Source organism: Emys orbicularis, chromosome 11, assembly GCF_028017835.1.
Source record: "Emys orbicularis isolate rEmyOrb1 chromosome 11, rEmyOrb1.hap1, whole genome shotgun sequence".
NCBI lineage: Eukaryota > Metazoa > Chordata > Testudines > Emydidae > Emys > Emys orbicularis.
Window position 1 is genome coordinate 78733816 of NC_088693.1, and position 24999 is coordinate 78758814.

The 24999-nt window shown below is 52.4% G+C and overlaps 1 protein-coding gene across 1 annotated transcript in view; it reads left to right on the plus strand.

The window, feature by feature from the left end:
* Positions 1 to 12026, plus strand: part of SLX9 (SLX9 ribosome biogenesis factor) — a 119537-nt gene extending 107511 nt beyond the window's left edge. Inside the window, exons 4-6 of the mRNA XM_065413610.1 lie at positions 3325 to 3478; positions 9830 to 9898; positions 11400 to 12026. Of these exons, the coding sequence (XP_065269682.1) occupies positions 3325 to 3478; positions 9830 to 9898; positions 11400 to 11523 (347 nt within the window). The 3' untranslated portion in view covers positions 11524 to 12026. The remainder of the gene's footprint in view (positions 1 to 3324; positions 3479 to 9829; positions 9899 to 11399) is intronic.
* The last annotated feature ends 12973 nt before the right edge of the window (positions 12027 to 24999 follow it).

A 24999-nucleotide genomic window follows, 5' to 3' on the forward strand; every position in this document is an offset into this window, starting at 1 on the left:
CACAGGAACTTTTCAACCCCTCCCTGGCTGCTTCTCTCATTTCTGTGTCCCAGAGTCGGCAATTTCTCGTGTCCATCCCACTGCCTGGGATTTACTCTTTGCTTGGGTAACTTGCTTTGCTGCATGAAGCCATTGTGTCCTCTCTTGATTGCATAGCCGGGTTCCTGGAGCTCGGGAACACTAGTTCTTTTAGCCCCGGCACTAATAGAGGCCTGGATTCAGGAAAGCAGGTAAGCACTTGTTTAACTTGGAGTGTATCCTTACATCCCATTGGCTTACAGGGGAGCTGAAAACGTGTCAGTGCTTCCCTGAACTCCTGTCGAAGAGAAGTGGCTTTTAGCCCACGAAAGCTTATGCTTAAATACATTTGTTAGTCTCTAAGGTGCCACAAGTACTCCTTGTTCTTTTTAGTTTAAATAAGCCATCCTGAACAGCCCCCAGATGTCGCTGCTTCACCAGCTACTCTGATGAGCTTTACCTGATGTGTGTCCATCACTTCTTTCACTCCAAGGCTTGAGACTAGCCCTTGATCAGTCAATCCGTCTTTACTCCCAGCCCCTGGGGAAATCCAAGAAAACAAGCAGCACAGCATCAGTGTGGTATAGGCTACGTGCAGTAAATGGCTCTGAGCTGGAGTAAATATCTGGGCTTCACTTGAGCAGTTAATTCATCTCAGACACTGTTTATTACATTGTTCCCTGCAAAGCCACCAGGATTATCCTCTTAAAAAACCCCTTACATGTGGTGGGGACCAATTTGCTACTGGTTCTTTTTTGTTTGTTTTTTGTAATCTTGGGATGAAATATTTTTCTTTAACTATCTCTTGTTTTCCTTGGGTGCCCTTTCTCCCTGCATTTTTTGGCATCCCGTCCCAGAACCCAGTGCAGTGAATCTCAGCTCAATAGTGTAATGCAAAACTCTCCGCGCATATTCCATTCCAACAGAAATAAATCATAAGAAAGAGACTCAAGGAAAAACTGATGCAAAGCTTTGGCCATGAGACGCGCGCATGGTCCCGTTACTGAAGAAGATTTCATAGAAGAAGAATTCAGGGGGGTTTCAGACGCGTAATGCATGGTAGCACTGTGAAGTAGCCCAGCTCCAGAAAGCCAGACCAAAAAAAGAAATGGTGCAGAACAGAAACCAGGGCCCCTGGCAGAGCCGCCTGCAAGGAGCAGTGTTTACAATCCAGATTTCTCATAAACCTCTGTGCGTTGCAGAAATCCCAGCTCACCCAGCTGTTGATGGTAGAGACCCAAGCCCCTCACTGGTTCAGCGAACAAGAGAAAATGATTAAAAGGTTGGCCCACAAGATTACTGGCGTAGAAGTATCAGGGCCATGCAGTGCAACTGCGCTGACTGGCTGACTCTCAGCCTGGACACAAGATGCGCTATCTCGAAGGTCAAGGCCACAGTCGATACTGTAGGCAGGTTCCACAGCCTTTGAATCACTCAGAAAATGCGAAGGAAGCAGAAACTTTCTACGAAGCTCCCTCCTGGGGAGTCCCCTGCTGTGGGGGAGACCCAGGGGGTCAGAGAGTGCCTAGCCAGCCCCTACGCTGCAGGGACAGGAGCCCCCACCTGGGTTGTGTGCTTTGGGTCCCAGTGCCACCTGGTTCTCCTCTCCCCAGCTGGATCCCCTGCTAGGGGCAGAGCCTGCTCTCCCTGGGCTCCCGCAGCCTTGCAGGGCCGTGGGCAGGGGAGGCGCTCCCATGACCCTCTCCCTGCGCTGCAGCCAGCTGGGGAGTAGGAAGGAGAGCACAGCTGATGAGAGCCCCCCATCTCCCTGCAGCGACGGGGCCGAGTCACACAGCACTGGAACAGTCCCGTGGCGCAGCTCAGATGCTTTCAATTCATCACCAGCCCCCGTGTTCTTGGGCGCACTGCCTGCGCCGAGGGCCCCGGGCTCTGCACTCACGCAGGGTGCCTGGCATGCAAATGCTGCATTTCGGTCAACAAGAATTGAACCTGGGTCATGAGCCAAGAATTGAACCTGGGTCTTGTGAGTCCCGGCCCAGTGCACGTGCCACAAGACCTTCCTTCCCCTTGTAAATAAAGCCAGAGTCAGTCAGGTTCATGGGTACAGTGATGGGAGGCCAAACCTGGATCCTCCCCTTCCTCTCTCCAATCTCACTGGAGGGTCCATGTAATTCTAGCACATTGGTTTAATTTCAGGTCTTTGGTGCTCCTCTTCCCCACTCTTAGCAGGTCACCCCCTCGCTGTGCGTGGGAGGGAAGTACAGTTCTCTCACTAGCCAACCTCCCAACGCACTTTGTTCCAGGGCTTAACCAGCCTGACAGTTAGGAAATTTTTCCTAATGTGTGACCTAGACCTAAACCATCCTTGCTGCAATTTAAACCCATTGCTTCTTGTCTTGTCCTCAGTAGAGGAGAACAATTTGTCAGTCTCTTCTTTATAACAACCTTTTATGTGCTTGAAAACTGTTATCATGTCCCCTCTGTCTTCCCTTCTCCAGACTAAACAAACCCAATTTTTTCAATCTTCCCTAATAGGTCATGTTTTGTAGGCCTTTCATCATTTTTGTTGCTCTTCTCTGGACTTTCTCCAATTTGTCCACATCTTTCCTGTAACGTGGCACTCAGAACTGGACACAATACTCCAGTTGAGGCCTAGTCAGCGCAGAGTATAGTGGAACAATTACTTCTCGTGTTTTGCTTACAATACTCCTGCTAATACATCCCAGAATGATGTTTGATTTTTTTACAACAGTGTGACACTGTTGACTCATATTTAGTTTGTGGTCCCCTATGACCCCCAGATCCCTTTCTGCAGCACTTCTTCCTAGGCAGTCATTTCCCGTTTGGTATGTGTGCAACTGATTGTTCCTTCCTAAATGCAGTAGTTTGCATTTGTTCTTATTGAATTTCATCCTATTTATTTCAGACCATTTCTCCAGTTTGTCCAGATCATTCTGAATTTTAATCCTATCCTCCAAAGTGCCTGCTTGGTATCGTCCGCAAACTTTCTAAGTGTACTCTCTAGGCCAGGGGTTCTCAAACTGGGGGTTGGGACCCCTCAGGGGGTCATGAGGCTATTGCATGGGGGGTCGCGAGCTGTCAGCCTCCACCCCAAACCCCGCTTTCTATCCAGGATTTATAATGGTGTTAAATATATAAACAAGTGTTTGTAATTTATAGGGGGGGGGTCCACACTCAGAGGCTTGCTATGTGAAAGGGGTCACCAGTACAAAAGTTTGAGAACCACTGGTATAGGCCATTATCTAAATCATATTTGTCCTCCCTTAGCTGGGGTTAGGGTGCTTGGAAATTGACAATCTCTTTACGGTCTTGTTTCTGACTCAGAAATAGAAGGTGTGAAGCTGGCCAGACAGAAGCAAAAAGCCGAGGCAAAGCGGAAAGCGACGCCGGTGGTGGGAGACATGCAGCCTTTGATGGAAGCCCTGCCTGAACTCTCCGAACTGACCACGACCAGCAAGGCCAGGAAGCAGCCCAAGACGTAGGTACCGTCTGGTGGGCTGCTTTATTTTGCTACGTCCTGCAGCAGGTACCGTTGTCATGGCACCGCCAGCTGCACACAGTGGGCCGCCCCCCTCGCTCAGTCCCTCTGACTGTCCGTGCTCTCTGCTCTGCATGAAACACGTGGCAGCAGCACGCCTGGGTGTCCAGGGTGACGTGGTGCGTCCCTGTGGGCACCGAGTGTCGCTTGCTGGGGGGAGAGGGAGGCTGGTGTGGCCCAGCACGGGGAGACGAGCAGGGTTTGCAGCAGCAGGAGCAGACTTTGAACAACCAAATGCTTCTGAAGCTAGCCCCGAAGGCAGGACAGGCAGCCGTGCTGCGGCTCCTGCCACGCGCGGGCGACTGTTTAATGCGAGAGCGTGTTCCGTTGGCCGTAACAGCAGCGTGGGATTTCCGCCCAGGTCCCCAGGGACATGCTGGGGGTGGGTCCGTCACAGAAGTGCCCGATGAATTAGGGCTGGCATTCCCGGCTGAAAGGGCGCCGCTTGTAGCTGACTCTGCCGAGCTGGGCAGAGACAGACAAGGGGCTTCCTTTGGCAGCAGCCAGCCTCTCTTGGAGCAGTCGTGCGCATTCCTGTTCTTCTGACCATCTGAGCTTTCTCTGAATTCCCACCCTACTCTCTGCACGTGTGGAACTGTCCCTGGGACTTCTCTCTAACACAGTGCCTGTCTCCCCAGGCCAGCCGTGACCTTTGACCAGTGTCTGTTCCCTCCCTGATGTTATGTGTGTCGGGGGGTTCTTGTGAGTACCAAATCGGGGAGAGAAGCATTCATGCTCTATGTAACCATATCCCCATCGGCACACGCTCTGCCGGGAATGTGCATTTACCATAACGGGCAGGGGTTTACAAAGACGGCTTGGCGAAGCACTCGAATCTCTGCACACGGAGCGAGGCTGGAGACCCCACGAGCACAAGCTCTCATGATGGTCCAGGGCTAGTCGGAAGGGAATGCTGAATTGGGCTGCTCCCCACCTACGCAGACCGCCTCTCTGCTGCTCCCTCTGAAAGGGGAGGTTTTCAGAGGCACCGGGAGCAATTAGGCAACTAACTTGTAGCTGTGCCTTTGAAAACCAGCCCCCAGCAGCCCCACTCTGGCAGGGGAATTCCAGGCCAGCCAGTGCAGCTGATGCAGGGGGGGGCAGGGCCAGCCAGCTGGCCGATGTGCTGATGCTGTAGAGCTTCTGGGCAGCCCAGCCACAATTTACTTGCCTGCTCCCCAGGCAGGGTCAGTGGCATGGAGGAACAGCAGCTCGGCCTGCCATCCATGGGAAGAGCCCCCACTCCAGCTCGGGCTCTCCCCATGTTGTGCCGGTGCGCATGTGGTTGTTTGAAATCACCAGAAGAGGCTTTGATAGGATTCGAAGCATTGCATAAATGCAGGGTAATACTCCAGTGATTTGTCAGCGTTATTAATAAAAGATTAGCTTCTCCAGGAATTTGATCTCCTGCTGGGTAAGAGAGCAGCACAGTGAGGTTTTTATTCTCATTTATAATGAATGAAGGCAACAAAGTGTAACGAAACAAGGCTGCGTAAGCCGACCGGCATCTCAGCCCCGCACTGCTGGAGTGGGGAACAAGCCCTTCCCGGGCACTATAGCTGGCAAACCCATTGCGAAAAGGGCTAATATTGTTCTGGGTTGTCCGAACAGGAGTGTTGCATCGTCCCATGGACTCCGCCCTGGTGAGGTCTTAGCCTGAGGACAGAGAGATGGCCAGATTGGAGTCTGGGAGAGAACCACAAAAATTATCAAAGGCTTAGAAAACCTGACCCATGAGAAGAGGTTAAAAAATTGGGCATGTTCAGCCTTGAGAGGAGATGACTAAGGGGGGGCTTGATAAGTCTTCAAATACGTTAAGGGCTGTTATAAAGAGGATGGGGATCAATTGTTTCATCCATGTCCACTGAAGGCAGGACAAGAACTAATGGGCTTACTGCAGCCAGGGGGATTTAGGATAGATAGCAGGAAAAGCTTTCTAACTCCAGGGATAGTTTAGTGCTGGGCCAGGCTTCCCAGGGAGGTTGTGGAATCCCCGTCACTGGAGGGTTTTAAGAACAGGTTAGACCTGCCAGGGATGGTCTAAGTTGACTTGGTTCTGCCTCAGCCCAGGGGGCTGGACTTGCTGACTTCTCGAGACCCTTCCAGCCCCATGTTTCTGAGATTCTATCTCATGGGTCAGAAGCCTAGTATGCCTGCAAACAGAACTGCTGCAATTTCTGGCAGAATTGTGCATTCTCAGGAACTGCTGGATTCTCCTGGGAAATGCCCAGAGAGAAGCTGTGAGGAGCAATTCTGCCTCCAGTAGGTGTTGTGCTTTCAGAGGCTGGTGTTTCTAGGAACACTTTCCTTTAAATGGGATTTGTTTCCTGGAGAGATACCAACTTCAAAGCTAATCCTTTCAGAAACTGAGTGTGAAGTAGGTTTAGAACAGGCCCAGCCTCTGTCTGAACCCTCCCTGTCTGCGTTTGTAGCTTTGCAATCACACTTTAAAAAACAAATGTTTTCTATCCCTGCTGCTGTCAGAGACCCAGGTAAACAGGGGACAGTGACAGGGAAAGGGAGGAATTTACTGCTCACAAGGTGCTGTCCCGTACACAGCGTAAATACCCTGAGCACATGGAGACGTGTCCTCTCCTCTGCGGACTGTAGCTTTTGAGGTTCCTTTAACAATAGTGGATGTGGCAGTGCAATGTTACGTACACCCTGCGTGCGTGTGTCAAGCTGACTGTGCCGCTGTAGGAGTTTATCTGCGTTTGCTCTTTGTTCCCCTCCCGAGTTCGGAGTCCTGTCTGTGGAACATGACGAATGACTGTCGCGTTACACCACATTCTGGCCGGTGGCTCTGAACAGCAAGCTGGGGGTCAGCTGTCACCTCCCCAGGAACCGTGCTGTGTGGACAGCCCCCACTCCTCATTCAAGAGATCATAGTTTCCACGCTGGAGGGTTGGGCTCGGGACAGAACGCTGGTGTTGGTGCGTCAGTCGTCCCACGTGATGCGGAAGATGGTGTCGTTCGAGAACCTTGCGGTGTCTGCTGTACGCGAGCCAGGTTTCGGAGCACACAGGAATACGGGGCAGAGGAGAGGCGGAACAAAGGGAGGAGAACAGGAAGAAGGTAGCAAAGCGAGGCAGAGAAATGGAGAGGAGGCCAGGAACAGCTGCCGCAGGAAGCTGCTATGGGGCTGGGAGACCTGTCACCGTGACCAAGAGGGAAGTGGAAACGGCTTTCCCAGTGTAGGCCAGGGGGATGCTGTTGCTGGAAGCTAGTACAGACAGTATTAAAGGGACTGTCTTGGGGGAGCAACCCCCACCCCTCTGGCTGTGTTGGGGGCTCAAAACTTTGAGCAGGTCCCCCCCCCCCCAAACCATTTTATTCTGGCTGTTTTGTGCCAGCAGCTGCCTGTATCTCTCTGCTGACCCCAGAGTGGAATAACCCTGCTCACGCTTTGCAGCTGGCTACAGTGCGTGTTGCTGGCAGAGTGCTCAGGAGCTCAGCTCATGACCAAACATGGGCTGGGACTGACAGCCTCTCTTGTGGTGGGAGTCCTGGGACCGGAGATGGAGTTGGTCTCGTCTCTGCCCTGCAGTCTGTGCTCAGGTGTTTTGGGGAGGCCACACTTAGTGACTTGAGTGACAGTTCCTTCCTTGCGGATTGCCCCGCTGGCTAATAGCCCACCCCCTTGGGAAACGTTCAGATCCTAAGACCAGACGTTTGCTTTGGTTTGTTGTGGTCCCCATTACTCCTCGCTTTGCCCATTGAATTCCCTCATTGGGGGAACAGTCCCAGGACTCGAAGACATGTCTCAAAGTCTGTCAGCTCACCAAGCTGTGCAGAGGTGGTTGGTTAATCTATTCTCGTAAGCCAATCCTTCCAGCCCCTTACCCCCTGCAGCGCCTCTCCTCCGGGTCCCCTCCCGGTGGTAGCTGCAGCACCCAGAAGCCAGCTTCCCTGTTAATGAACCTCTCTCTTCACTGGCGAGTCGGCTCTCCAGAGCCTTCTGAAATAGCGCCACCCTCAGGGCGATTTCCTTGGCTCTCCCTAGGTAGGCGGGACCCAGACAGTCTCTCCAGGAGGTCAGACCCTTGGTTAACCGGCTGCAAATCTCGTGTGTTCCTTGTGCTCCCAGCATCTGTATACAGGCACCAGTACAGTCCTCCACCCATTCCTTCTCTTCTGCCCAGTCAGGGAGCCAGTGTTACCCACTGGATGTACATGCCCGGTATTTTAATTGGGATTTGATTCGTTCCCCCTTGACTCTGTCTCTGCACTGCTCCCTGCCGAAGGCTCCCTGTAACTCTGACAGCAGGAGGCTGCTATTCCACCAGACTCTCTCCAGGTAATGAGGAGCCATCCCAATGGTCCATGAATACCAGACACGCATGCCGCCCCCTTCAGTTGGTCACCAGGGCTGGCTTCCAGCTTTCTTCTCTCCCACATGGCACCAGGGAGCTGCCACCTGCAGTTCTCTGCACAGGCCCCTAAAGTCGCCTACGAGCCGCATAGATGTGTCCCAGCTTTGTGTGTGGGACACTGTGAGCACAAACCCTGGACGGTGCTCAGGCTTCGCTGGGCCTCTCTGCTCACATCTCAGGAACATGCCGTGTAGAAGGGGCTCACAGTCACCCAGTCTGACGAGCTGTCTGGCACTGGCCAGCAGCACCACACAGCACCCTCACACTGCACCCAGCACCCCTGAGACATGACTGTGATGTGCCTCAGGCAGAGAGTCGGAGGCCCCCCGAGTGCACCGATGACAGGGAAACACCCTGCAATACACCCAGGTAATCCTGGCAAGTGACCCGCACCCACACGCTACAGAGGAAGGTGAAACCTGGAAGGGTCCCTGCCAATCTGACCTGGGAGAAAATTCCTTCCCAACCCACCTATGGCGATAAGCTAGACCCTGAGCATGTGAGCAAGAACCAGCAAGCCAAGCACCTGGGACACAGAATTGCTTGGCGCCAATTCGAAGCCCTGGCCAGTCCAGGCCAGTGTCCTATCTCCAGCCATGGCCATCCCTGACGCTTCAGAGGAAGGAGATAAAAAAACCTTCCAGAATACACTGGGGGGAAGAGCCCTTCCTGACCCCTGTCAGTGGCTGACTGAAACCCAGAAGCATGAGCGTTAGGAACACAAGATATGACCCGGAAGTGAGCACCAGGCTGCAGAGCCCTTCCCCCACCATCACAAGCAGCCCCATCAGGCAATTGCACCAAAAAATTGTCCAGCTCTCTTAAAACTAAGTACGTTGTTTGCCCCCAAAACTCCTAGTGGGAGGCTGCTCCAGACCCTTCCCCCTCTGATGGTTAGAAACCTTCTTCGAACTTCCAGCCTGAATTTGTTCGTGGCCTATGCCCAGCTCTCTGTTGTCCTCGCTACTCACTGAAACCAAGTCTAAAAGTGCGTTCCCTCTTGGTTCTCATGGCCTGGTGCCAGGCGGAAGCACGTTGTGCCACCTTTCCACCCCTTTAGTCGGGCATCGGCATCCTCGGCAGAGCTTTTAAACAGAGACAGAACTCCCTGTTCCAGTGCTTCCCCTTCCCGTCTGACTGCCGGCTCTCCTAGCTGAAGCTGTGGTGGTGGTTATGCCCCTGCTGTATGTGTGGAGAGAGCCTCCTGTTGCTTTAACACCAAGGAGCTGGGCTGGCTCTGAACCAAAGTGGGGCAGTGCAGGAACGGACACAGCGCTGGGGGAACGTGCTCCCTGGATAGCTACACAAGGCAGCTGGGCCGGCCAACCCTCCTCCACTAACATCACACATTGTTTGGGGTTGTCCAGCGCATACGCCACTGACCCACCTGCCTCACTGGGGAGCCCACGGATTCGGCCGGGAGCTCGGCACAATGGCTCTGGGAGACGTCCGTGGGTGGGGCTGGTAACTGGACAGGTCACTTCAGAGCCCCCCCCCCCCCCCGGGGGGGGGGCATTGCTGCAGTTTGACCCCTAGTTTAGTTACAAATAGGAAGCGACCCCGCTGCAGAGTACAGAACTGGAGCGATGGTGTGAGGAAGTGCCTCCGCCTGCCATCCTGTGACACGGAATTCCCCTCTCCGTACCGCTGCAGGGCCTAGCCCCAGAACCGCACTGTGTGGGCTTGTGGCTGGGCACATGCATGGCAGAGATTTGTCTCTGCCTCCCTACTGGGGACAGCTTCAGAATCGCTGATCCCTTTGCCTCCCTTCGCCATCCGGCACGTAAAACAGCCAGACTGGGTCAGACCAACGGCCCGTCTAGCCCGGTATCCTGTCTGCAGACAGCAGCCAGTGCCAGGTGCTTTTGACAAAATGTTTTCCTTCTACAAACCTGTTCCCGTCTGTTCCTCTCTGCAGCCACGTGAGAGCGAAGGCAGAACCCACCGACTTCAACCAAATGAAGCCGGCCCAGAAGCGCAGGCTCCTGTAAGTACCCAGCTAACAGTGAATGCATGAAACAGCTGCCTTGGGCGACGCTCACGCACCCGCCCGCCGCAGCTGCTCCCCGTGGCTGCCCTGCTGCTCCCCATGGCCGTGTGGCTGCCCTGCTAGGAGTCGGGTTTATCTGGGGCGTGGTTTTCCAGGTCTCCTAGCGCAGCGTCACACATCTAAGCCAAACCTGCCGTTGCATTCTGGGGGGGGGGTGGGCGTTCCTCGCCTGCCGCAGTTTGCCCTGGGGTGTGTACTGGGGAGAATGGGCCCCTTGTGTCACGCAGACGTGTCCCCAGGGCAGTTGGGTTTGGCAGCATCGGCACCCACGTTGCCCTGGTGTGAAGGACAGCCCCGGGGGGGGGGCTCCTCTGAGTGACCCCATGCAGAGGGTCGGCATGAGGCCGATGCCCCAGGGGAGCCCTCGGAACGGAGTGTGAGGGACCTAGGGAGAATGGGGCTGGCAGCGACCGGCCCCTGCTTGGCCCCTTTTGTGTCTCCTGATGGAATCAGCCCATGCCTGCTCCTGTGCACCACCCAAGCCAGAGTTCGTCCTGGGGAGCTCGCCCTTCTGCCTCGGGGGCTAAGGGACTGCTGGCCTAGGCCGCAGCCTTCGGCACTCCTTCCCTGCAGCCTGACCGCAGACTGGCCAGTTCTCCTCCCAGTCCCACTGGCTGTCGTGTCCTGGCGCTAGCAGCTGCCATGGCGTTGAGTGGCCAGGCCCTGGGGAAAAGAAGTGCCACGTGCTTGCTTTCCCCGTGTGTCTGGTTCAGGGCCCATTTCTCACCAGAGGGAAGCTGGCAGGTCTGGCAGAGCATGGGGCCAGCGCTGACCACGGTAACTGTCCACGCTGGAAGCTAACGAGCAACTAAATTAAGAAATCCCATCAGTGGCTTGCAAGTAGCCTGCAGCTGCAGTGAGCGTTTAGTGCCCATCTGCACAGACCGGCCAAGCTGTGTCCTTGGTAGGGGCACACACAGTGTTAGCTGGTCTCAGGCTGGCAGGCTCTTGCTGGGGCTGATATTCCGGACAGTAGCTTTAGAAGAGGAAACTGTCCCAGTTCTTGCTTTTGGGGAACATTTTAAATGATTCCAAAATCTTCAGGAGACTCCCCCAGTTCTCGCTATAGAGAAGGGAAAGTATCACTGGGCCCCAAACCCCTATAGAGCAACACTTACAATTGTGCTCATTGCAAGCACTTACGGATGCCCATTGCTGTGGTATCTGGAGTCACTTTACAAGGCTTACTGCCCAGTCAGCCCCGTTCTGCCCGGTCGGCCTGGCGCCGGTGTGGAGATGGGCGCGGCCCGGTCGGTCCGGCGCCGGCGCGGAGATGGGCGCGGCCTGGCGCCAGTGTGGAGATGGGCATGGGCCTGGCGCCGGTGTGGCCCGGTTGGCCTGGCACCAGGGCGGAGATGGGCACGGCCCGGTCGGCCCTGTTCTGGCTGGTCAGTGCAATACCTGCACAGTCTATTCAGAGTTCTCTTGCTTCTCTCAGACAGGAGGAAGTGGCCAGGTTTCACGAGGTCATCGCAAACCCCGTGTACAAAGCCAATCCCCTGGCCGCCATCAGTGAGCATCTCTGCAAGCGACTGAAACAGGAGGCGGGAAACGCTATCTAACAAGTCAGCGAGGACTGAATGAGCCTAGTGCAGACGAATCCAGCTAGTCACCGCCAGGGGCTCCTTGAAAACAGTCCAGCAGGTGATGAAATCCAGCGGTCCTGTTCTCTGTCAGCAGGACTAATGTAATGCGCTCTGGACAGTGGCAGCTGTTTCTTGGCCAGGAGCCCACAGAAGGCAGCATGTGCTGTGAGTATCTGTGTGCCCACGTCACACGCGGTGAAATCTGGACAGCTTCTCCCTCCCTGTTAAAAGGCACCTTTACGTTTTATGTTGCTTCTACTCTCAGGGGGTGTTGAACCTGCTTTTTGCTGCTTCCCATTGGGATCACCCTTAATAAAGAAATCCTCCAGTAACCTGCAGTGATGATCCAAACGGCACGTCACGGGATACTGGGACTGCAGCGTGCAGACCATTTGTGTAGAGATTTATATAAAGGTCAGCGCTGCTGTTTAAAGAGACACTTAATATGTTATTAACTTGGAAATAAACCCACTTTGACATTGGTCTCACGGAGTTTGTCTGGATTGTGTTTTGGCAAAGGCCGGTATAAGGATAAAGCCATTACTGTATCCAACTACAAAGAGCAGATCACTTGAACAACCCCCCCCCCAGCCTGTCTTTCTATAGGCAAACCCACTAGACTGATACTGCGGTGTAGGAATGAAAGGAGCTGCACCCCCATTTGAAAGGGTTGCAAATCTGACTTGTCTTTCAGCAGCACTGAACCGCTGTCATTTCAAATGGGGGCATTCTCCACCTGGCCTGCCGTCTGGGAAGGATCGCTAAGAGACCGAACACGAGTTCACCTGGGAGAGCTGAACAGAGGTTCCTAAACGATGGCAAAACATTCCAAAAACTCCTCTGAACATTCTTTATATTGCAGCAATACTGAGCACTGTTACTTAGCAGCCAGCAGGGATGGATGTTGGTGCCAGAGTTCTTCAGCTTCTTAACTCCTGGGACTTCCCAGTCAAGCACATGCTACATTAGGAAGCTCTCCCTAGCTAGGGCCAAACTTTCACCTTGGTTGAGCTTGGGTCCAGGAGTGCACCCAGGCCTGCCCCCCACACAACGGGCAACTGCGCGCAAACGTCCTTGATTTGTGCAGGTTTTGAGGCGGAACCTTGGTGTCTGTATTTTTTCCTTTTCCAGATGCCGTGTCTTTTATAAGCTGGGAAATGTGGCCTAGGTCTTCAGCACCGAAAGGGTTAATGCTTTGAGTAAATAGAATGACATAAAACAAATTGAAATGTGTCAAATCCCTGGCTGATGCTGTGACCTGCAGGTAACTCAGTGTGTGCTGCTCTGCAGAGAACTCTGGGCTGGTCCACGCTGCACAGTTCGGTCGACGTAAGGCAGCTTATGTCGACCTAATGACGTATGTGTATGTGCGACAGCCTTCCTCCCGCTGATGTAAGTGCCCTGCTGCACCGACGACATAACTCCACCTCCCTCCATGAGAGGCGTAGGGCTCATGTCAGTGGAGTTAGGGTGACGCAGGGCCTGTGTAGAGCTGGGCGGTTGGACCCTGCTCCTGGCTGGGAGCTGGGAAATTGACAAGGCTGCCCGGCTCCTGGCAGGGAACGGACAGGGGGGCCGAGAAGCCAGGGCAGCTGGACCCGCTCCCCAGAGGCGAGCAGCTCTGGGTGGCTTCCCCTGGCTCCCGGCGGGGAACGGGGAGCGAAAGGGGTGGGCAGCCCGCCAGGAGCCTGTGGGGCAGCTGGGCTCCCGGAGCTGCCAGTGGAGCTGAGCGACCGGCTCTCGGCTCCACACACTGCCCCTGTTAGGTGAGTGGAAGTGCTCCTGACTCACATTTCTAGTGTAGCCATAGCTGCCATGTGCGCTGCTCTGCAGCTAGGGGGCAGCACGGAGGGAGTTTATCCTGCGCTGTCGCATAGCGTCCCACCACCTGTGCAGAGGCTGTTCTGTGCTGCCAGCTCGGCTAGTTATACAATTGATTGTGAAATCAGTAAACGTTGGCGACTGAGCCGTACAAACTAGATTGTTGAGTTCCAAGAGCTCAGGGATCTAAGGCTGCTGCTGAGGTCGCAGGTTAACGTGGTTACAAGCTGAGCATCGCTGCAGGAAATGCTCATGATTGCTCTTGTCAGCAGTGCATTTTCATTGGGTACTGATAGTCAGAGGAGATTGCCACGCCTTCCTGGGCGTGTCTGGGCAACTCCAGGAGGGGCCAGCTTGAGCGAATAAACTTCCATATGACAGGTGGGACTACTGGGCTGTCCTGGTTCTGAGCAACAGCACCACCTCCTCCAGGCCTGCTCCATGTCTACACCTGGGATGTGAGCCTTGGATTCCTACTGCTGCCCCCCCCCCCCCCCCCGGTGTCATTTTCCTGCTTTCCCCCTTATTTTCCCGTCTGGCTAACAAGCCTCTTCCTTTGCCAGCCAGCACAGCTCCCCTCGCACCGCAGGGAGCGGCAGCCAGAGAGGCGCTGCTGTTTGCCAGGGCTCAGAGGGGCTGATCAGACCATGGGCTAGGCCTGTGTCTCCCTAGGCAGCAGGTGAAAGAATGCGCCCTAGACAGAAATGGCGCTCGCTCGCTCTGTCTGCTAGTCTCTCTTTCTCCCTAGGCCTCAAAGGAAACAGGATCTAACTGCAGCCACTGTTACAGCAGCAGGGACCAAACCCAACCCCTTTTCCCTTAAAGGGACAGACTCGATACCGCTAAGGGAGTGGGGGAAATGTCTGTGGACGGGACATGTGGTGTAGTGGTTAGACACAGGAGAGCCAAGCCCCAAGATGGGTATCTTCCTTCTGAAAGGCAGAGTGGGGGAAACGTGGCTCTCTTCTGTTACAGACCAGGGCTCTGTTCTCTGCTCCGCCTGCAGCAACTTCTCGGGGACCTTATTTATCAAAGGGGGCAGTAATATGTGCCTGACGTCCAGGGTAGATGCTGAAGCTGTGCTGGGATGGGGTGTAGGACTCCTCCCCCCCACCCCCCTGGCAGAAAGCTAATGGGAGCCAGTCCCAGCTGGAGAGGAGTTGAGTGGCTAATAAAGGAAGGACATCAGGGCAGTAGGAAGGAGGCAGGAGGCTAAGGTAGAGAGTAGTAGGATCCTCTCTTGAGAAGGGAGCACTGGCAAAGGGCCAGAGAGAGACTGGGAAGGTCAGGATGGAGTGAGCTCCTGGGGTGAGGCAAGACCCAGGGAGGAAGCCGGGGGGTAGGTTTCCAGAAGAAAGAGACACAGGCACGCTGGGGAGGCAGGCGGGAGCCAGGCCTGCAGGGGGGAAGCCCTGGGAGCTGTCACTCAGTATGAGAGCTGGAGAGAGCTCTGCAGTGGGCTAACAGCCCGAGGGTATGTCTACGCTGTAGTTAGACACACGTGGCTGCCCTGCCAGCAGGCTCGGACTCCGGCTGAGGGGCTGTTTCATTGCGGCGCAGTTTGACTTGAACTTGAAGATCCACCAGCTTTGCAGGAGGCTAAGGACACGCTTATGGAAATGGCAAACGGAAAGGCAGCTGGAGCTGCTGAAATCCCAGCTGAAACACGGGGGTCCTACACGTCTGAGCTTTGCTAGACCTATTCGCTTTCTGCTGGGAAAATGAGGTTTTACCCCAGGATTGCAAAGATGCCAAAATCGTAACAATCTGAGAGTGCTAAGGGGACAGGCACGACTGCGGTAATGATTGTGGCATCTCGCTCCGCTCCCTCGCTGGTAAGGCCCCAGGTAAGCTGTTGCTGAAAAGGCTTCAGGTTATTGCAGATGAGGTTCTCCCTGAATCCTAATGTGGTTTTCATTCATCACACAGCATGCTATTTACTCTACGCCAGTTACAGGAGAAAGCTGCTGAACAATAAATGCCCCGTATGTTTGTGATGTTCCCTTGGTATCATCTGGACTGGTGATCTGCTAGGTCACTCCAATCCTTGACGCTGGGAGCCAGCCTTACCCTGCTCTTCTGTGCGAACCCCCACTCCCGGGCTGTTCACACACAGCCTGTAGCATGTAAGCGGCTCCCAGCTATGTCAGTGAGCACTTTTGGCCAGCCGCTGCTGGGATTGTGCAACCAAATGACACTAACCAATATCTCCGGTTCCAAACACAACCCTAGGAACCTCCATCTTGCAGTGTCCAGTTATGCCCACTTGGATGCTGCAAGATTATATAATCAACCTTATATGCTGCTTCCTTGACAACATTCAGGCCCATGTGTCAGTGGGGGCCGACTCACCTGATCCTTTTCCTGTAGCCCATGGGGTTAAACGGGGCTGTGGGCTTGCCCCTACATTATTTACTTGGTACCTGGCTGGAGTGCTAAAAGTCACCGCACGTACTACCACTACAGGGGTCACTCTAACAACACAGACTTCTAAACCTCGGCCCATTCAAGGCCAAAAGCAACTCCCAGCAAAGTGAAGTAAAGGATCGATTGTATGCTGACGACTCAGCATTTGTCACCCTTTCCGAGAACCACCTGCAACATTTGCTGAATTCCTTTGTCCATGCTGTATCCCTGTTTGGCCTTTGTATTAATGTAAAGAAAACAGAAATCCTGTACCAGCCATCTCCTGGCAGAAACCCACCACTTCCATCACCACCAGAAATAAAATTGAACAGCTGCCAATTAAACAATGTCGAGTCCTTCTGCTACCTCAGTAGCACAGTTACCGGTGACGCCAGCATTGACAAAGAACTTTCAGCACGATTAAAGTTGCTGCCTCAGAGACACAAAAGACTTTGGGCAAGACGGAGGATCAAAGTGTCCACAAACTGCCAAGTTTACAGAGCTGTGGTGCTCCCTTGTCTTCTGTGCTTATTAGAGACCAGCCCCCTTTATCGTCACCCTATCCAAAACCTTAACTGTCTGCAGCAACACCACCTACGCAGCAGAATGGGAATCAAATGGTCTGGCAAAGTCACCAAAAGTGAAGTACTATGGCTGGCAGCCATGCTAAGCGTGGAAGCCGTGCTGGCACGGAGGCAAATGACCTGGGTCAGCCACATCAGACGTATGGATAACAACCGACTGCCTAAGAGAGTTCTGTACAGTGAATTGGAAACAGGCAGTAGGAAGGTTGGTCATCCCAAGCTCTGCTACGAGGATTGCATCAAGTGGCACATGCAGGATGCTGGGCTAGACTTAATGACCTGGGTAAGACCCATGATGGATGTGTTTGGCGCTTGGCTACAATGGAAAGAGAACGTACAACACTATATCGTTGCACCACCTTGGCCAGCAGTAGGCGGGAACGTAGACACCAATGTGCCTCGGCATGTTCCCTGAACCCTATACATAGAAACTGATTTCCAGTCGTAGTCATACTCGGATATGAGCGCCAGTCATTATTATTATACCTGTTTGGGCTCTAGGACCCTGCGAGGTGCAGGCCGAACCCAAACATCTACACCGCAATTAAACAGCCCCTTAGCCTGAGTCAGCTGGCACGGGCCAGCCGCCGGTGTCTAACTGCAGCGTACTGAGCTCAGGAAGGGGCTGGGGAAAAGGGCCTAGCGACCGGCTGGGGTAGAAAGTGGTCAAGGCATCTGAGGCAGCAGACAGTAGCTGCTTGCTTCAGAGGCCCGGGACTGGGATCCAGAGTCGAGGCGGGCCAGGGTTCTCCTGCCAGCCACTGAGGAAGGTGGGGTGAAAGCCCTCTGAGATAAGGATGGAAGAAGTACCCAGAATTGGGCTGAAGACCTGGTGTGAGGTCACTGGGACTCTGTACCCAGGAAGGGGTGGGAGTGAACGTGAGCTGACTGGAGGGCCAAGTCAGGAGAAGAAGTAGACCAGTGGTTCTCAACCAGGGGCACGCGTACCCCTGCGGGTACTCAGAGGTCTTCCAGGGGGTACCTTAACTCAGCTAGATATTTGCCTAGTTTTACAACTGGCTACAGAAAAAGCACTGGCAAAGTCCATACAAACCAGAATTTCATACAATGACTTGTTTATACTGCTGTATTTACTGTATACTGCAATGTCAGTACAATCTTTGTACTCCAATGGATTTATTTGATAATGATATGGTAAAAATGAGACAGTCAGCACTTGGTCAGTAACAGTGTGCTGGGACACTTCTGTACTGTTATGTCTGATTTTGTAAGCGAGTAGTTTTTAAGTGAGGTGTAACATGGGGTACGAGAGACAAATCAGACTCCTGGAAGGGGTACAGTCATCTGGAAAGGTTGAGAGCCACTGAAGTAGACCACTGCAGGGTCAGAGCAGCTGTCAGCAGGGGGCCCCAGGGGAGGAGAGCCTGCTACACCACACCCAGCTATGAAGCGGCATGCTGGACAGTGAGCCACGCTCCTACACTTACTCAGTGATAAGGGTAGGCACATGGCCCAGTTCAACAAGGCACTTAAGCATGTGAGTAATCAGACGGACTTCAGTGGGACTAACTCTCGTGCTCAAGGTCCTTGCTAAATTGGGGCCAGAACCAGCAGTAACTCAAGAGGTGATCAGAATTCATGGTCACCTGGTGCACCTTCCCTTAGACTACAGGGTATTTGTGGGGAACCTCTCTCCTCTGCGTATTCCTTTCTTCTCTCATCCTGTCTGCATCACTGTAGTATCTGAGCGCCTTCCAGGTGTGCATTAAGTGATGGGACTAATGCCTGTTATACGTGGTTTGCTCTTGCTTCTCCTCTCCTTGTGTGAGCAGTGCAGTGTTTTGGAGTTTTATTTGATATGGCTATGCTGCTCTGTATCTACAGTAGAGAAGGTAGAGTGGAGAAGTGCTCCTAGCACTTGGAGCAGAAGGCGTGAGGCGTGTGCAGGGTCCTGTCTCCACGCACTGTATACAAAGACAGTCGTGTTTAAACATGTCAGTGACTGGTGGTTAACACCTGGGTTACAAGCTGTGAAATCAGGCGAGGCCTGATAGCCGTCCTCCTGAGGGGGGCTTTGCTTGGTAATAAGGCCTATGAATGCACAGAATGAGTAGCACCAGGCATTCGAGAGAAGCTGGCACTCCTGGCTCAGTGCAGTTTCCTTTAGGCCAAAGGGTATTTTGTTGGGGGAAGGCAGGTAGAGAATCTGTCCTGCATGTGTCTGGTGTGAATGTTCAGGGTGCTGAGGTTGCTCCAGAATGAAGGAGGGAGCTCCCTGGAGCTGGAGGCATGCTCCATGCAGGTGGGATGCTCAGAAAATGAAGGCAAAGTCCTACGACTAGAACTTTTCCATAGTTTCTAACTTAGCCAAATATGGGTAGCTTTTCATGGAGACAGCAAAAAGCATCTCTCCAAGCCCAGGGCTGTCTCCCTGGACAACTTTCATGTCCCTATTCCCAACCTCTGGGACACTAGAGCCGGATGTACAAAAAACCATCCAGATTTTTCTCTTACATTGACAAAACTTCCTATTTATCATTCTCAGCAATACTTGAATCTTCCCCTCTCCCCTAAAAAAAAAAAAAAATCAATCTAAGGTCAAAACCAAGCATGAAAACCTTCAGCCCAATCCATTTGTCAAAGTTAGAAGCAATTGAAAATGGGGCTATAATGGGAGGTAACTATAGCCATCGCTCTTGCTCTGCCTATGACCTACTCTTTCGTTTACATTACACTTGCAACTGCTTTCAGTAGAAGGAATGTTAACAATCAAGCTCTCCCATCAGCCCCACGAACGCGGCATTGCACGTTCACGCTGCCCACTGGTAACACATTGTCCACTGCTAGCTGATGAACAGTTCTGCCGGCGGAGAGTCAAACTTTCTTCCTTCTTGGCTCTGCCTGGGGGCTGGCCTTGCTTCAGCAGTCGTGCTGAGGAGTGTTCGTGTCCACATGTGCACTCTGTGTCTGAAGAAAGTCGTCTGACTCCTCTCCGTTGGGGCCTGGGAATGAATTGTGCCCGGTTGTTCTCTCTGTGGCTGCTGGCAGAGCGCGGCTGCCACACGCTGGCCCAGGCAGCATCACATATGAGGGAGGTGGACTCTAGAGCTTTGGAGAAAGGTGAGCCCAGAGGGTGCCCCACGAGCGCCCCTTTGGTGCTGAATTTCCCTGACTGCTTCACTTCCTTCCCCAGCTGGAGGAGCAGCAGGCTGCCCACGGTCAGGGCTGGCGGTTTCTCCCACACCCCAAGCTCTTCTCTGGTCTCTTATTCTCTTGACATGCCTCTAAGTAGTTTTAGATATTGCCCCTCCCCCTGCCACACCCATTGTGGCCAGATCCTGCTGCCCACAGGTTGCTGGGCATTACTACGGGCAGGGCAGCGCTGAGAAGTGGGCACCGCCTGGCAGCCAGGGACACAGGGCCAAAGAGGGAGCCAGTGCTGGTGAGCATCACCTCTGTGTTCGGGCCGTCTTCAGGCAGACTGGGTGGGGGAGGGCATCTCTGCAGCACTGGGGTGCGGTTTCTCATGGTGCTGCTGCTAGGGGTAAGAAACATGGCAGTGCAGGCACGCAGAGGGAGCCAGGCCCCTCGGCTGTACTCTGTGCACGTGTCTGTCTCCAGAGCCTCCTTGCCCGTGTCACCTCATCTCACAGTGGGAATGCTGTGGGGCGTCACCCCGGGGGCCTGTCCCACTCGCCAGCCCGACTAGCTCTGCTGGAGAGAGAACGAGACCCACCGGGCAGATACGCTGCATTCAAACAAAGACATTTGTAAGGCCCGGTTTGCTGGGACTGCCTGGGCAGTGTTAAGCCAGACAGCTCTTGCTCTGCAGAGCTGGGTCCGACCGCAATCTGTGATCACGTTTGGCCTCCCGGGCTCGAGCAGGCCAGTGGTGCTAGAAGGGAGCTGCTGTCAGCCGTACTGCGTCCTGGGGCTCTGCTGGGGGCGTCTCATTGTTTTAACCTCTACTGGGTCACCAATTCTTCTAATTTCAACCAACTACTCATTATCTCAAAACATTTCTAATATTTCTAGCCATAACCACATGTCAGGGGAAGCTGAAGACATTGTCTTTAGAGGGAATTCTGACTCAGTCAGGTTTGCGTTTTCTCTATTATTATTAAGTTTACAGTGCTGGTGTCGTTGTTTTGGTCCCAAGATATGAGAGACACAATGTGGGTGAGGTAACGCCTTTTATTGGACCAACCGCTGTTGGTGAAAGAGACAAGCTTTCAAACTCCACAGAGGTCTTCTTCAAGAAGGGCTCAAAAGCTTGCCCCTCCCACCACCAGAAGTTGGTCCAATAAAAGGTATTACCTCCCCCACCTTGTCTCTCTCTTATTATTAAGGACATTTGTCTGAAAATGGGCTTCCCAGTGCTCTTGGGGTCTATCTGATTGACTCATCCAGAATCACAGCACAGAAGCAGTACTTTCTCCCTAGTTAGGTCTCTTATTTACACACCCAAGTTGCCATGCTTTAATTATAGCTGTATGGTTAAAGTGGTACCACCCCTCCTAGTGTGGATGCAGTTCTATCAGTATAAAGGGAATAAGCTACAGTGGTATAGAAATTGCATATCTATAGATCAGTTTTTAAAAAAATCACACCCCTAACTAGAATAGTTATGCCAGGACAAAATTTGTGCAGACCAGTCCTTAAAGTTGTGCCTGCAGCTGTGTGAAATCACTACTTTGTCATTTTATTTCTTAATAAAAATGGATGTCTGAAATTGAAAAAATTGAAATTTGTGACAAATTTCATTGTTGGTGGAAAAAATTGAAATACTATTTTTCATTTCAAATGAAAAACTGATTTTGTTTTGGTTTTCAAAAACAAAGAACTTTTGCTTTTTCATATTGATTTCTTTGGGTTCCTCTCCTTTTTTATTCTTTTTTTCCTTCTTAGTGAAAAAGGCCGGGGGGGAATGAAAAGGAAGAGAACGTGGCCATAAGGAACAGAAGCCGCCCTGCTCTCCCACCCACTCATTGAAAAGCCAAATGTTGAAGGAAAGTAGAAGAATGTTGAAGGGAAATCAAACACACATCTTCTCCCTCTTGCTTTTTGCTAGAGGTGGGACCTGAACTAAATGCTCCGAAGTCCAAGGAAGGTCAGACCTGGAGCTGAACTTTGCCCCTCGGGCCCATATCTATTCCTAGTCAACCCATCCAAAAACACCCAGTGACCATATGCAGCACCTCTTTGCTTTATTCCCCAGGACAGAGATCAGTAACTTCATTAGCTCCATGTCTAGTTGGCAGCCGGTTTCGAGCGGAGTGCCCCAAGGGTCGGTCCTGGGGCTGGTTTTGTTTAATATCTTTATTAATGATCTGGAGGATGGTGTGGACTGCACTCTCAGCAAGTTTGCAGATGACACTAAACTGGGAGGCGTGGTAGATACACTAGAGGGTAGGGATCGGATACAGAGGGACCTAGACAAATTAGAGGATTGGGCCAAAAAAAACCTGATGAGGTTCAACAAGGACAAGTGCAGAGTCCTGCACTTAGGACGGAAGAATCCCATGCACTGCTACAGACTAGGGACCGAATGGCTGGGTAGCAGTTCTGCAGAAAAGGACCTAGGGGTCACAGTGGACGAGAAGCTGGATATGAGTCAACAGTGTGCTCTTGTTGCCAAGAAGGCTAACGGCATTTTGGGCTGTATAAGTAGGGGCATTGCCAGCAGATCAAGGAACGTGATCGTTCCCCTTTATTCGACATTGGTGAGGCCTCATCTGGAATACTGTGTCCAGTTTTGGGCCCCACACTACAAGAAGGATGTGGAAAAATTGGAAAGAGTCCAGCGGAGGGCAACAAAAATGATTAGGGGGCTGGAGCACATGACTTATGAGGAGAGGCTGAGGGAACTGGGGTTGTTTCGTCTCCAGAAGAGAAGAATGAGGGGGGATTTGATACCTGCTTTCAACTACCTGAGGGGGAGTTCCAAAGAGGATGGAGCTAGGCTGTTCTCAGTGGTGGCAAATGACAGAACAAGGAGCAATGGTCTCAAGTTGCAGTGGGGGAGGTCTAGGTTGGATATTAGGAAAAACTTTTTCACTAGGAGGGTGGTGAAGCACTGGAATGCGTTACCTAGGGAGGTGGTGGATTCTCCTTCTTTGGAGGTTTTTAAGGCCCAGCTTGACAAAGCCCTGGCTGGGATGATTTAGTTGGGAATTGGTCCTGCTTTGAGCAGGGGGTTGGACTAGATGACCTCCTGAGATCCCTTCCAACCCTGATATTCTATGATTCTATGATTAGTCTACTGAGAAGCACAAGGAAAACGTGTTTAGAATAAACTTATTTTTATTCTCCTCAGTATGTCTTGCTGGGCTTGCAAAGAAGAGATCCTGTCCTCCATTTCTTCTATAATAGCCATTCAATCTTGTCTTTCTGAAAGCTACAATCCTTTCTAGGCTTCCAAACTCCACTTATAAACGGCATGTCCTCAGGGAGCGAGACGTCGTCTCACTGTGTGCTTACACCAAGCACGTATCCTCACGCACAGTCAGCAGGAAGGCTCAAGTTTCCAGCTGCCCAGGGCACCACTCTGGGCCATACACACACCCCGCTAGATAACAAAAAATTAAAACCTCTTACTTTAAAGCCAAGACTGTGACTTATTTCTCAGAGGTGCCAGGGATGCGGGACAAGCATCCATTAGGCAGTAAGGGCTCCTCTTCTGCACTTCATGGAATTTGTGGAATGAGTTGTCCTCCCGGGGTTGCTGACTGACCCTATCCCCTGATAGTAGCTGCCAGGGCTGCCTTAGGCTCTTGGTCAGATGGTACAAAACATCGTGCTGGGAGAAGCAGAGAGCACTTTTGTGTTGAATCCCTCCCTGGCTGCCTCTGCCTCCACAGTTTCCCTGGCCGCAACTGCTTCTTTGAGCCTCATTTGAAGCCTGCCACATTTGAAACTCATGGTCCTTTGCCTTCTCTGCCGCTTACAGTCTGGCCAGCTCTAGTTTTGTAGCTGCCTCACTGGTAGTCATTTTTCTACTTTCTTGTGCTTATTTCCCTCACCCGAAATAAACAAACAGAAAATAACAAAACTGTGACCTCCTCCCGATTGTTCTTAGCCACTGCACTTAAGACTCACTTAAAATCACAAATATCAGTGCTTAAAGTGTGAACTCCACTTGGCGTATGTGCAGCTTGTTACTCCCTGCTCGCTGCACCACTGTGACGTTCCCCTGGTGTTATCTGGACTGGTGATCTGCGAGGTCACTCCAATCCTTGACTCTGGGAGCCAGCCTTACCCTGCTCTGCAGTGAGAACCCCCGCTCCTGGGCTGTTCACGCACAGCCTCTGGTATGTAAGCTGCTCCCAGCTACGTGAGTGAGCACTTTGGGCCAGCTGCTGCTTGGATTGTGCAACCGAATGATGCTAGCCAATATCTCCAGTCCCACACACAACCCTGGAAACCTCCATCTTGCCATGCCCAGTTATGCCCGCTGGACGCTGCAAGCTTATATGAGTTCATCTGTTTAACAAAGAAATTGATATGTATCAGGCTTGTTATCCCAAGGGAGCCTCTGAGATGCTTCAAACCAAACACACTGCTTCAGGTAGAATAAACAAATTTATTAACTACAAAAGATAGATTTTAAGTAATTATAACTCAAAGCACAACAAGTCAGATTAGGTGAAATGAAATAAAAGCAAAATGCATTCTAAGCTGACTGTAACACTTTCAGTGCCCTTACAAACTTAGATGCTTCTCTCCACAGGCTGGCTGGTTGCTCTTCAGCCAGGCTCTCCCCTTTGATCAGCGCTTCAGTCACTTGGTGTGGTGGTGTCTGTAGATGGAGGTGGAAGAGAGAGGAAGAGCATGGCAAACGTCTCTCCCTTTTATCATGTTCTTTCTTCCTCTTGGCTTTGCCCCCCACTTCAGGATCAGGTGAGCATTACCTCATCATAGTCCCAAACTGACCAAGGGAAGAGGGACTCTCAAGTGAGTCACCCAACAGATCCTTTGTTGCTGCCTACGCCAGTGTCCTTTGTTCCTGTGAGGCTGGGCTGGGTTTGTACCAAAGCTGCCCTGATGAGGTGTGAACTGCCCCTCTGTTCCTGGAGAGTTTTGCCTGGGCTTGTTTTAAGCCATGAGGACACATTTTCAGCCTCATAACTTTATACCTGAAATCACAACCTATAACATTACTATAACAACAATGCTCAGTGCATCATGAGCCTTCTGCAGACACCCGACATGACAAACTTTGCATTGGATACACACAATCATATTATAAGAATGAACGTGGGGGTGCAGGGTGTTCCTGATAATTCTTGGCATTCCTTGGTTAGAGTGGCAGGACCCATGTATCTCCTGGTGACGGAGGAACATTAGCTTCTCCTCCAAATACTGTTGTAAAGCTTGCCTCCAGTGAAGCAACCAACCCCCAAGAGACGCACACCCAGAGCCCTAGGATGGGAGGAGACCCTTGGAAGCGGAAACCCAGACAGTGGGTGGCTAGCCATACAAGAGTGGCTCCAGGCCAGAACCTCATCATCTCTGACAAGTACCATAACTTACCTGGATATATTCAAAAAGAAAAATGCAAACTTACTACCCCCACACAGATTACAACTGCCCGACAGACCTACAGCCCAGAGCACAGATGCCCTACGGATGGGCCTGCTCCATGACCGAACCAGAGCTGGAGGTGCTCCATGGGTATAGC